Source organism: Sparus aurata, chromosome 21, assembly GCF_900880675.1.
Source record: "Sparus aurata chromosome 21, fSpaAur1.1, whole genome shotgun sequence".
Lineage (NCBI taxonomy): Eukaryota > Metazoa > Chordata > Actinopteri > Spariformes > Sparidae > Sparus > Sparus aurata.
Window position 1 is genome coordinate 19,374,754 of NC_044207.1, and position 12,807 is coordinate 19,387,560.

Consider the following 12,807-nt stretch of genomic DNA (forward strand, 5'->3'; position numbering starts at 1 on the left):
GTATGGTGTTTTTTCCAGCCACACAGTACACATTACGTCGCAGGACATGACAAAACAAGCCTGACAACAATCTCCTCGGGGAGCAGCCGTTCCTCAAACACATCGTGGCATATCGTGATTAGAGGGGAGAGAAGATCCTGCATGTGTTTTGCCATTTTGCAATTTATTCCATGTTTACTGGAGTGGTACTCTGGTTTTTTCTCATTCACTGCAGTTCACTGTGAAGTTATGAGGACATTTTGTTCTCCATGCTTTGATTCACATTTTCCCAACTAATCCCCTATAACAGTTACCACCAATTTTATAACTGCCTTTAAAACTTTAAAACCATGTTTGGGATGATCAAGTGTGATAAATCATAATGATTTATAAATAACAATACAATACTAATTAGCTTTATTTATATAGCACCTTCAAAAACAGAGTTTACAAAGTGCTTTTACAAACGAGCAAAAGCAGGAAGCTCAAGAATATTAAAGAATAAAACACACAATAGTCGAGCCAAACACAAGGAAGCCTCATCCAAGGTAAGTTAAAAGAATAATGCAGTATGGAAAATGTAAAAACACAAAGAGTCACTGTGAGTTATTACAAGTTAAAGGAATAAAAAAAGGTAAAACAGGCAAAGTCACAGGAAAAAGTTCATGCAAATAAAGAGATAAAGAAAATAGTAAATAAATCAATGAAGTTCAATAAGAAAACAACATTACATAAAAATAATAAAAGATGATAAATAGATTAAAATGAACAAATAAAAGCAGTAATAAAAGAAATCACATTAGAGGAATTAAAAACAGATAAATAGTATAACACAGTAAAAGTAATTAAAATGGGTGGAAATATGCATAACTGGACAAAACCTGTGTAATGTCGATGACATTCAGGCAGTGGTAAAACGTGACAAAGTACATAAAGTTGCCTCTAGGGTGCCCTTTCTGTTTCCTCACCACAGAAAGCTGGTGCCCTTTTTTTTTTTATTTATATCAGATATTATACATTACACATATAAAATAAAAAAAAGTTTCTGAGCCCCCTAGTGGCAACAAGGCACAAGGCATGTGCTGTATGTCCAGCCCAGGTTACAGGTTACGTTACTTTGTAGATTAAGATTTTTGCAAACAAAACACATGATCATCTTATTAAGTATTTCAAATCAGATCCACCTTGAAATTCTCCAATGAGGTCCCCATATCACAGTTTGAAGCCAGAAAGGTGGAAGGGTCCGCCACATATAAACAAAGTATAGCAGTGTGAAAATTGGGTTGTCCTTTAAGGCCAGTTTGTTTATTCAGTTTATTCAGTTGTGAAAACAAAGTTTGTCATTTAAGTTTGTTTAAGCCTTAAAAAGTATAATCAGTGAAGAGCTACAGAGCACACCTTTACTCAAGTAGGCTACTCTTTGTGTGGGTGACTTCCACTTTCACTAGAGTAATATTTTACATAACTATGACTTTTGGGGACTTTTTACAACTTGGGTAAAAGATTTGAGTTGTTTTTTCCACCTCTGTGTGTCTGTAAAAACTTCCAATAAAATGTTAAATTTTACTTATACTTAGTTTAATTACATTTTATTGGAAATTCTACAGAACACCATGTACTTCAGTCAGAGTATACTGAACACGTGTGGTGACTGTGAGGAAGTCCAACAGCGCCACCCAGTGGACCGGACCGGTACGGCACCCCACCTGTATCATACAGATAAACTGCACTTGCAAACAATTAACACGGATAAAGTCGAACAACTGTGTGCTAGTCTGCTATTGTGAGGGCTGTTTAGTCTCAATCGTTGAGTTGTTAGCCTCATTGATCATCTCTGAGAGTCAAACCGACTTCTCTTCTTCTCTTCTTCTGTGCTCGTGTCGACGTGAACCTCGACAGAATCAGGAAGTCCGGGGCATTTTTTTGAGACAGAAAAACTTGAATGGATAGTGGACGCAGTGGCACCCTTTTATCGACAAAAAATGACGACTCCCGCTCGTTAACGCTTGTAACTAGTCAATTAATGTCGTTGTAACTGTGTCACTAACTTATCTCAGTCGTCGTTTGTTAACCCGGAACACCTGGATATTCACTGTGCGGGTGAGAGTGATGGATGTTCCTCATCTCACCGAGGAAGAAATGGCAGAGATTAAAAAAGACGTGAGTACGATGTTTCTGACGTTAAAAAAACCCCAGCTCCTTTACAAATAATCGTGACCAGGTGAGGTTTGTTCGAAATATACAAAGGTTTCTTGCTCTGTTTGGGTTTTATGTGGACCTTTTTCGGCGTTAAAGGCCTGGTGAAGGAGGAAACAGCCCACCACACCTTCCCTGTGCCCACATCAACACTCAGACCTCAGGAGGATTTAACACAGGGTTGCTCAGTCTGTCTAATTAAAAGCACGAACAGAAGCTCAAACAGCTCTGTAACATGGAGGCCAGGGTATACAAGTGATTTCAGACCACCTGCCTCAGGCTTGCGTTATTATTACTTGTTTATTGAAAACCTACAGATTCTACGGAAGCCCTGGGGGCCAAGTGAGGGGGGGGGGGGGGGGAAATCAGGTGAACTTCAATTCTTTTTAAAAGTTTCTTTTTTCATCCTTGAAAACAGGTGGAAAAAAATGAGGTCAGGGCGATATGGCCTCAAATCAAATCAATATAAATATATACATTTTATTTACAAAGCCCAAAATCACAGTCACTTCACCTCAGTGGGTTTTACAAAAGCCTTTGTCGGTAGACCCTCGACTAGAGCGAAGAAAAACTTGCTCAGGAAGAGCCACAGAGGACGGATCCCTCTCCCAGGACAGACATACATTCAGTAGATGCCGCATGTACAGAACAGAACAACAAAATCTCAATTTACAAATTGCATTGACAGAGTATCTGATACAATTTATGTCATATATATAAAGTGTGTGGATCCAGGAGGACAAGTGAGCCGGGCCGAGGCATCAACAATTGGTGGTGAACGAGGGCAGGCCATACAAGATAATCAGCAGTAAAAAAAAATTAACTTATAAAGCATCAAACCACACTGGGATATTTTAGATATTTTAGGCCAAATACCTCAAAATCGACAATGCAACAGTATCGTAGGGATGACTATCAACTATCTATTTTTGATAAGTAATCATCAGTAATGTGGATGAAATGACTATATCCTTTTACTGTGATGCTGCCTTTAAAACCAGGAAACGACAACACCTGTCATATCACTATATATAGAGCCAAAGTCACGCCCATTCCCGTTTGCCCCATGAGACCTTATTTTGTAAAAAACTTTGTATGGTAGCGAACGGTTAGAGACAAATATCTTTGGATCCCGCTTGAATTCTGCCATAAACAACACATATGATGGGTTCCATCGCCGGAAGGGTTGAGAAAGGGATGCTGGTTAACTTTTTTCACCTGTATCCAAAGAAGAAAAACCCCTTTAAGGAATTTAAAAATGGATTAGCTCTTGCCTTTCAGGGCTTCCGTAGACTTCTTCGACATTTTGCTCTCCTTGTAACTCTCTCTACATGACATTTAGATTTTTTTCTTCTCTAAACTCAGGTGGAAAAAAAGGGTTTGCCAGGATAACCTTCTATTTTCTTTTGTTATTAATTGAGAAGGTTTGGGCCATTTTGCCTCTTCAGGCATCCGTAACCTCCTCAGGCCCTTTTGCAAAGAGTTACTCCTCACAGCGTTCTCCTTTTTCCTCCTGCTGTGGACTCCCAGGTGCTGACCAGACTGCGGCACTACCTCTGCGACAAGATCAGAGCCGAGCGCCACCTCGACTACCTGCGTGCCCGCCGGATCCTGACGCGGGACGACGCGGAGGAAATCAGCTGCAGGACCACGCAGACCAAGAGGACGGCCATGTTGTTGGACATGCTGGCTGAGAACCCCCTGGGCCTGGACGCCTTGTGTGACTCCATAAAGGAGATGCGCTCACAAAACTTCATCATCACCAAAATCACTGATGAGGTGCAAAAGGCCAAAAACGAGAAGATCGAGTCTCTCAGAGGTGAGTAGGTCACGATGAAGTCCTGTTTCTGTCATGTGTCTTTTTGCTTTTGAATGGAGCTTTCAACTTCTCATCTGTAACTCCACAGCCGGGGCCTCCAGTTCCTCGTCTGACAGCAAAGTTAGCACTCCGAGCACAACCAGCGACCTCACCACCATGTTTTCAAACAACTCCACAGTGCTTTTCCACCCAGATGGAGAGCGGAGCCCTTCCTCTTCGGACGTGACGGGCTCACTCACCCTGCCATCCATACAGAGAGGTGGAGGCTCGCCCTCTGGGGCCGGTGCTAGCATCAGCGTAGTTTCATCTACAACCTCCTCCAGCCTCCTGAGGCCCGGAGACCCGGGAGCTCCTCCGCTACCAGACGAGGTGATGGTCGAATCCCCGTCCAACATAGATGCTGGAGCGCAGGGGTGCACCAGCAGCGGAGGAGACTCAAACTTCCAGCCGCTCCGGTCGCGCTCGCTCGACCCGACGTCACATAGGGGTGTCTTTTAGCTTCACACCCCTTAAGAGACAGTTCTCATGCAGGTCATGGACAAACTAACCTGGCCAGTCAACTCATATACGAACACTCTCTCACTCTCTGTTCTCAGTGTTGCTCCTGCCTTTGATTAGGCAGTTAGTGAGACATTAATATGAGATATATTATTACAATACCAATCAGCTTGTTACAGGAGAAAATGTGGGAAATTTGTCACGAGGGCTGTTGTGATGTTTTAAAGTTCTTGATAATAGTGCCATTTATAAAGGAGCCCAAAATATTGCCTTAGTTTTAAGAATTGATAAAACAATTTAAACCCCTTTTTTTAGTGAACAAAAGAAGCCACGTCTCAAATGTTAGATGTTCAGGCTTTGTACAAAGTTTGGAAAGTTTGGAAAACACTTCATTTTAATGTTTTCAAGGTTAGGAATAGGCTTGATCTAATTTAGTCCTTCAAAGGTGCAATATGTACAAATTTTAGTTTAAAAGATTCAAAAGGTAACTAAAATTATCAACAGAATCTTGAGAAATAACAGTTTTGACGTCTGTCTAAGTAGTCTAGCATGCTAACCAGCTAGCCCAAGGCCTGAAAACCTCTTTCTACTCTAAAAATATTAGATATTAACATTGTTACAAATGTGTTGGTATCTGTTGAGTCATTATTTCAGTTCCAACACTGTGTGCAAGTCGTTAATTTGAAAAAAAAAGAAACAAAGAAATTCTAATTTGTGTGCCTAGGACTTATTGATTATCGTTTCTTTTTTTCAGATAAAAGAAAAATGTTTAAAATTCTGGTATCGTGACAATCTTTTAATCTTTCATATACGCTTTATTTTCAACAATATTTAAATTTTTAAATTTTAATATTTAAAATGAAACCATCACCTCATCATATTTATTTGTTGTTTTTATGGCGTCGTAATTCACAAGAATTGAATAATAACCAAAGTGACCATATTTATTGATGGCTGTGGGTAAAAACTTGTATTTTTGCAGTTGCATTTATAGTAACAATTTAGATGTTATAATAAAGACTAGAAATTGTTGGTTAAGGTACCTTGAAAGAACTTAAATTTCACTCTTAAAAATCCATAGGAACACTGCATGTGGTCTAAATATACGCAGGCATATGAGAACTTTGCTTTAAAAGAAACAAATTATGAAGTCTGAAACCATTTGATACGTAATTATTTTCCTTAAGACTCATTTCTGTGTAATGAGGTTTGGTACCCATGTCATGAGCTAAGAAGATCTGACTCATCACCTCCTACCTACTCCTCTTCTTTTACCAAAGGTGTGAATCCCTGAGAAACTGTTTTGTGTGAAATCATGGCAGCTGCAGTTTAGACGCAGCGACGATGTCTATACACTGGAATGTCTCTGTTGTCTCTGTCTCAGCGTGTATGTGTGTAAGTCTGATTTTAAAAAGACGCTGCCTTCGACCAGAGCGATGTAGCTCCGAAGAATTTCCAGTTCACTGTGTGCAGCATTAAGCCAACGAGAGGTTTCTTCACATTTTTGTCACTACACAAGTCTTGTATCTCGAAGCACATCATGGAATACGAACCGTGTTCCTGCTTGTTACTCCACTCCCTGGTCAAACTGTACATCATCTGTTGCATACTAAAAGGTTTTCCGTGTGAATTCAACTCTTGTTTTTCTTCTTCATTGGAAATGAACGATGCTGTTTGTTGTAAGATGTCTAGTTATGGAGTAGAGATGTCTTCCTTTCTTGAATTCGATTAGTAGAGGATTTGTGAGGGGACGCTGTACCGACATGTGACCCACTTGTTAACTTGGACATCACTTTTCTGTATCTGGAGTTATGCCTGATAACTTATTATAGTCTGACAGAGTGTTTCTATTAAAAGGTGTAACATTTAAGAATTTTGGTTGGAAACATTCAAGACTAAAACGATCAACAGAATGTGGAGGAAGAACAGTATTAATGTCTGTGCAGTGCCGGCCCAAGCCTTTTGGGGGCCCTAAGCAGAATTTGATTTGGGCCCCCCCATTTTATTTGATATGTAAAATAAATAAATAAATAATTTTAAAAAAATTTCTCGGTTAAGCAGCCGCTTAGTTCGCTCACGCCTCGGGGCCGGCCCTGTGTATTGTGTTCCAAAGTTTAGCATGCTAACCGACTAGCCCTGGCCCGTCTGGCTAACTAGCTAACAGCAGCTCCTCCTTAGCTAACTAGCTAACAGCAGCTACAGTTGGCAACAGTCAGTGGTTACTGTGGTTATATGCTGCCCGAACTTTCTTTTGAGACTGAATCAGGAAAATCACAGACCAGTTGCATGTGTTGTAAATCACTCACGTGAAGCTACTCGGCCAATCAAATCATCAAGCATTTTGATTCAAATCAGAGTAAAATACAGGAAACAGAGCTTTTAATCAGAAATTGACTCTTAAATGTTCATTCTTCCCAACGGCAGCGTAAAATCAGTCCAACTCGTATTTGAACTGTGGTGTAGAGCACAGAGCATGTTTTAAGCAAACATACCCACTGAAATCCAAACTGAGGTGCAAAGGAAATAAAATTATTTTTATGCACCGAATAGTAACACATAACTCACTGGACGTTGGCAGGTGTAGCTCTGCAGAAGTCAATTGTTAACCGCTCACAACAAGGTCGGTGGATTATCATGAATAACCAGGTCAGGTAAGAAAAATAAATAAATCTTGATGGATAAATAGCACAGAACAGGCGAGAGAAAACTGTACTGTACTTTTGATTTTGGGGTGAGCTGCCCCTTTAAGGTAACATCAATAATGTCTACAAAATACTAACTGAGACTGGGGATTCTGTCACTGAGGTGCTCTATTTTTGTTTTGGAGAAACTGGAAAAGCTTTGAATGACGCAGAGGAGTGACAGTCATTGTGGCGGAGGCTGCTGTGGTGACTGCGTCTGATCCTCGCAGACAGCACAGAGTGTTGGTCTAGTCGCTCTGTGGCTCGCCGGTGCACAGCAGGTATTTCATCTTATCACTACTTATTACATATATGTTGACTTTTCCCCTCGCAAGTTGGAGCTTTTACTCTCTATATTATGAATATGTAGATATTTTCCAGGCAGGGTTGTAAAGAATATGATATGATTACATGACAGTGATATTTACAATGTGAAATACAAATGAGTGCATTTAACTTTCTATCATGTCTGTGATTTCTTTGAATTGATTTTGAAATGTAAATCTTTCATATGTGAAGTGATTTGCCTCATAAGTAGTTTAAAATCTGATCTTGCTCTCTGCAGTTGCAGGCAGGTCTGCCTCAGTAAGCCTTTATTTGAGCTATAAACGGACGAGCGATGCTGCAAAACACCTTTTTTCTACTTTAAAGAGCATTAAACCTAACTTTAGCTTAATTATAATGCGCTCCAGACTTACTTTTGAGAGAGTCACAGCAGTGAGAACATGCAGGAGAACCAGTTTGATAAACATCAGAATGACAGGAATGGTTGAACCTTTACCTTCGACATATATCTGATCCGTGAGCACTGATTCAGTCTTTAAGAACAAGAAGGAAAACACACAACCGTCTTCTCATAAACAGCAAAATAATGGAGGACCGTGAGCAGCTGTTGACCCCGAGGTCAGAGGAGGCGAGGCTGAACGGCCTCTGCAGGTGGAGCGCTCACACTCAAGGCCTGCAGGCGAAGGTGGTGGAGGACTTCAGACGGAGGCTCAAGTATTTCTTCATGAACCCCTGCGAGAAGTACAAGGCCAGGGGTCGGAAGCCGTGGAAACTGATGTTACAAATACTCAAAATTGCAATCATCACGGTCCAGGTAGGACACAGATCTCTTCAGTTAGTGTTGGCTAAATGTCTCCTTGTCTCAAATCTATGGTTTTTTTTAAAAATCTTTTAGTTAGTCTCTTTCGGCCTCAGCAACGAAATGATGGTCACCTTCAAAGACGAGAACCTGATGACGTTCAGACACCTGTTCCTGAAAGGATACAAGGATCACCGCGTGGGAAGCTACGCGCTGTACACGAAAGACGACGTGTACGATCACATCTACTACATCATCAACACGGTAACTTTAGATCCAAGACGACAGTTTATTATCACCCTGTCACCTTTAAAGCTTCAAACAGGATTCTGGGGGACCTTAATTTACTCTGAGAAGAGCTTGTTTTTGTATTTGTATTCTCCAAAATTACATAGTGCCCCTTTAATGGTAAAAAAAATGTCTGATCTCCAATGTTTTTCACTCCTCTTTGCGTATTTTACTTCCCAGTACACCAATCTCCAAAACCTGACAGTAGGTAACCTCGCGTACGAGATGGTCGATGGGGAGTACACCGCTCTGTCTGTGTGTCAGGAGTTTTACAGAAACAGCAGCATCGACCCGGGAAATGAGACCTTTGACATCAATCCACATATTGAAAAAGGTATAAAAGCCCAAAATTGCTCTAAAAAGGACTGAAAAATAAAAAGTCAGGAAATTTGGTCACAAGTAGCCGTGGAAGATGGTATTTATGGAGGCTGAATCATGGCATGAATGGAAAAGAATCACAATGTGGATTCACATGTGACTCCTTGAAAAGAGGAAGCTCGCACTGTGTAGCAGTGTTCGACTATCTGATCTAACTGAACTCATCCTGTTTCCTCCTCACAGATTGCATTTCCATATATCCCATGCAGTCGTTCGACAACAGCAGCGCTCTGCTGACACACATCAACTTCATCTTGGATTTCAAAAGGTGACCCAAAAGGTGAAAACACTTGTTTTTTGTGCCCGGCTGGTAAGAGCGCCACCTGCTAATGTGTGTTTTGTGTGTCAGTGCAGGCTGCTATCAGTGAGCGTCAACCTGACCCTGAAAACCATCAATCTGCAGACTGTGCGCCACCACGAGCTGCCAGACTGCTACGACTTCCACATAATGGTTGGTGACAAACGCACGACCGAGCTGGTGTTTTAACAGATGGAAACACACACGCTCAGACATAATGTGTCTTTTTTTACTTTGTTTTCATAACAGATCACATTTGACAACCGTGCACACAGTGGAAAGATAAAGGTGGACGTCAAAAATGACGTGCGGATATACGAGTGCAGAGACTGGAACGTGGAGGGCACTTGTAAGTTTCAACCCAAAGCACAACACGACCCCAGCTAAATATTGAAATTACTCATGACGGCTTTTGGCTTCGAAAAGGTCAGCAGAGGGCACCGTGATTTTACTCTGCGAGCTTGTAAACTGACCTGAAATCTGTCTTGTTTTGTTTTTTTCAGCTGATGAAAACGATTACCTCCTCCTGTCCTTTGATTCGGTGGTCATCCTGGCCTGCTTCGCCTCCCTCATCCTCTGCACCAGATCTGTCGTCAACGGCATCCAGCTCCAGTTTGTGAGTCGTGAGAGATCATTACTGATGAATGTGACAGGGTTTTGGTAAATTCAGTGACAATTGCAGCTGAGTCATCAGGACATTCATTCAGTAATAAATGAAACATTTAACCAGCATCAGATAAAGGACTGTAGATGCAGGACACTGAGCTTTGCTGTGTTTTTATGGGGTTTGTTCTTATTAGCTCACTTTATAGGCCTACAGTTAAAAAAAAACATACACATGATGAGTATCAACTCCATTAGTTTTTGATTCAAAGTATTCACATTTACTTCTTTTAGAAGAGCTGCAACAATTAGTCTATTAATTAGTCGATTGAAAGAAATTTAACAGTCAACTATTTTACTAATATTTCAAGCAACAATGTCAAACATTTGCTGGCTCCAGCTTCATAAATGTGAGACTGGCTATTTTTCTTTGTCAGTGATTGATGAAAGCAAATAAAGCATCCTTGGGATTTTTGGGCTATTGGTTGGTCAAAAGAAGTCATTTGGAGACGTCGCTTGGGGCTTCAGGATATTGTGTTGAGCCATTTTGGGGCATTTTATAGCCTTGATGAATAAATGTGAAAGGAATCAGCAGATTAATATATATTAAAAGTAACAGTTAGATCTTAGTTGCAGCCCTTCTTTCAAGCCAGAAATAAATAGATAAATGAATAAATAAATTACACAGCCCCCCCCGCTGCGACTATTTTGGATATGCACCCAAATATCTGTCAAGTGCAACTAAGACTGAGATTTAGAGGTCTATTTTAACGACTGAGATTATTGCAGTCTCTGACTTAAATGAAGAAAAACATCTCCACTCTTTTTCCTGTTTACAAACATTCTCATAAAGTGTGAAGGATTAAATTTGAAGTGTGTTATTGGGTGGCCCTGAGTTATATGAGATCTGGATTTCTCTCACGCAGGAGTTCAACACATTCTTCCACGCCTACTACAACAAGATTGTGTCTTGGTCGGACCGCATGGAGTTTGTGAACGGCTGGTACATCCTCATCATCGTGAGCGACACGTTGACCATCGCTGGGTCGGCGCTCAAAATCGGAATACAAACAAAGGTTTGTAGTCATTGAGCGTTATTGTTTATGTGTTAAATCATATGATTGACTGTGGGGCTGAGGGGCCTTTGCAGCACGTTATATGACCATGGAAGTGTACTTTTCCTCTTGCAGTACCTGACAAACTATGACGTCTGCAGTATCTTGCTGGGAACTGCCACGATGCTTGTCTGGGTCGGTGTGATCCGTTACCTTGGTTTCTTCAAGAAGTACAATGTAAGAGATTTAGTGACGCTGCTTTTCATTTGTATGTATCAGCCAACCTTTACTGCATTTCCTGAAAATCTTTATCCCTGTCTAGATATTAATCTTAACCCTGAGGGCGGCATTCCCAAATGTGATCCGATTCTGCTGCTGCGCCGCCATGATCTACCTCGGCTACTGTTTCTGCGGCTGGATCGTCCTCGGGCCTCATCATGACAAGGTACGAAAAATGATAATCATCCTGTTTCAAGTGTCAGCGTGGCCCAAGAAATCCCCCTTAACTTCATTCACCTCATCGTCAAAACGTTTCTCCTCCAGTTCCGAACCCTCGACAAGGTGACGGAGTGCCTCTTCTCCCTCATCAACGGGGACGACATGTACGCCACCTTCCTGAAGATGAGAGACAACAGCTACATGGTGTGGCTCTTCAGCAGACTCTACCTCTACTCCTTCATCTCCCTCTTCATCTACATGGTGCTCAGCCTCTTCATCGCTCTCATCACTGACACCTACGAGACCATCAAGGTTAGTTCAAGTACGATCCATTCTCACGCTGTGTCTCAATTCAGGGTCTGCATCCTTCGAATTGAGACACAGCAACAGACTGAGAAATATTCCTAGATGTTACTGTAAGTAGAAGTTTTTTTTTAAAATGTATCCTTTAGTACTCTAATACTCTTCAATGGTTCTTTCCCAGCACCACCAGCAGGAGAAAGTGCCGGTGTCCCAGCTTCAGGCCTTCATAGCAGAGTGCAGGGACCAGCCCGAGTCTGGAAGATACCAGACTGACGAGGACTCAGCTTCCTGCTGCGTCTCTCCGTGCTGCTGCTTCGGATAAACTGAGGAAATGTGGGTTTTTCTTTTTCCACATGTGGACCAGGAGCTGCCGCAGAGAGTCCCGACCGTCTGCATGGAGCATCTGATTATACTGACGCGTGACGAGAAGGAAAGAATATTTTTACCCTCAAGTAGAACTTCTTTCCCTTCAGTTTTTTTTTTTACTTGACTTGTTGAGCACTACTGACGTAAAATGCAAAACTAAAAAGCACTAGAGTATAAAACTAATTAGAGAATTAACATGTGAAAATAGATTTATGGAGTTTAAGCTCTCACTCACCCTTAATGTGCTTTATAATGAAAAAAGCTGCTTAAAAATACTGTAAAGTTCTTTAATAGGTATTGTTTTATTGTATCTTGTACTGTACAGCATTTCTATATGCTATGTAAATAGATTGACATATGAACTACATAGATCGCCTCAATGGTTTCACTTTATGTATCTTTGCACTGTATTTTTTGTAGGTTTCTCACTTTTGACAAAGTGAATTTTCTTTTTCACTAATGATGTTGTACTATTGAAGCCCAGTTACAGAAAATAAAAATGTATGAAAACTCAGTCTTGATGAAAAACAAAAATAAGTCATAACTATGAGTAAGTATTGACTTTGTATCTCATAATTTCACCTTTATATTTCATAATTTCAATTTTATATTTCTTATATTTTCATAGGTCAAATCTAATAATTCCGATTTTTTTTTATCTCATAAATCTGATTTTTTATTCCATAATTCTGACTTTTTATCTCTTAATTTGACATTTTATCTAATAAGTTTCACTTTTTATCTCTTAAGCTTCACTTTTATCCCACAATTCTGTTTGTATCACACAATTCTGACTTTTTATTCAATAATACTGACTATTT

The 12,807-nt window shown here is 40.6% G+C and overlaps 2 protein-coding genes across 2 annotated transcripts; both read left to right on the forward strand.

Moving 5' to 3' along the window:
• Nucleotides 1-1,670: 1,670 nt before the first annotated feature.
• On the forward strand, nucleotides 1,671-6,128 carry bcl10 (BCL10 immune signaling adaptor). Its single transcript, XM_030401779.1, has 3 exons — nucleotides 1,671-2,139; nucleotides 3,706-3,994; nucleotides 4,083-6,128. The coding sequence occupies exons 1-3, from the start codon at nucleotides 2,089-2,091 to the stop codon at nucleotides 4,490-4,492; spliced, it is 750 nt and encodes a 249-aa protein (XP_030257639.1). The 5' UTR covers nucleotides 1,671-2,088; the 3' UTR covers nucleotides 4,493-6,128.
• A 1,170-nt stretch (nucleotides 6,129-7,298) lies between these two features.
• On the forward strand, nucleotides 7,299-12,500 carry mcoln3a (mucolipin TRP cation channel 3a). Its single transcript, XM_030403955.1, has 13 exons — nucleotides 7,299-7,454; nucleotides 8,038-8,272; nucleotides 8,354-8,521; nucleotides 8,726-8,879; nucleotides 9,107-9,191; nucleotides 9,278-9,374; nucleotides 9,471-9,570; nucleotides 9,725-9,837; nucleotides 10,751-10,900; nucleotides 11,015-11,116; nucleotides 11,202-11,324; nucleotides 11,423-11,629; nucleotides 11,802-12,500. The coding sequence occupies exons 2-13, from the start codon at nucleotides 8,045-8,047 to the stop codon at nucleotides 11,940-11,942; spliced, it is 1,668 nt and encodes a 555-aa protein (XP_030259815.1). The 5' UTR covers nucleotides 7,299-7,454; nucleotides 8,038-8,044; the 3' UTR covers nucleotides 11,943-12,500.
• The last annotated feature ends 307 nt before the right edge of the window (nucleotides 12,501-12,807 follow it).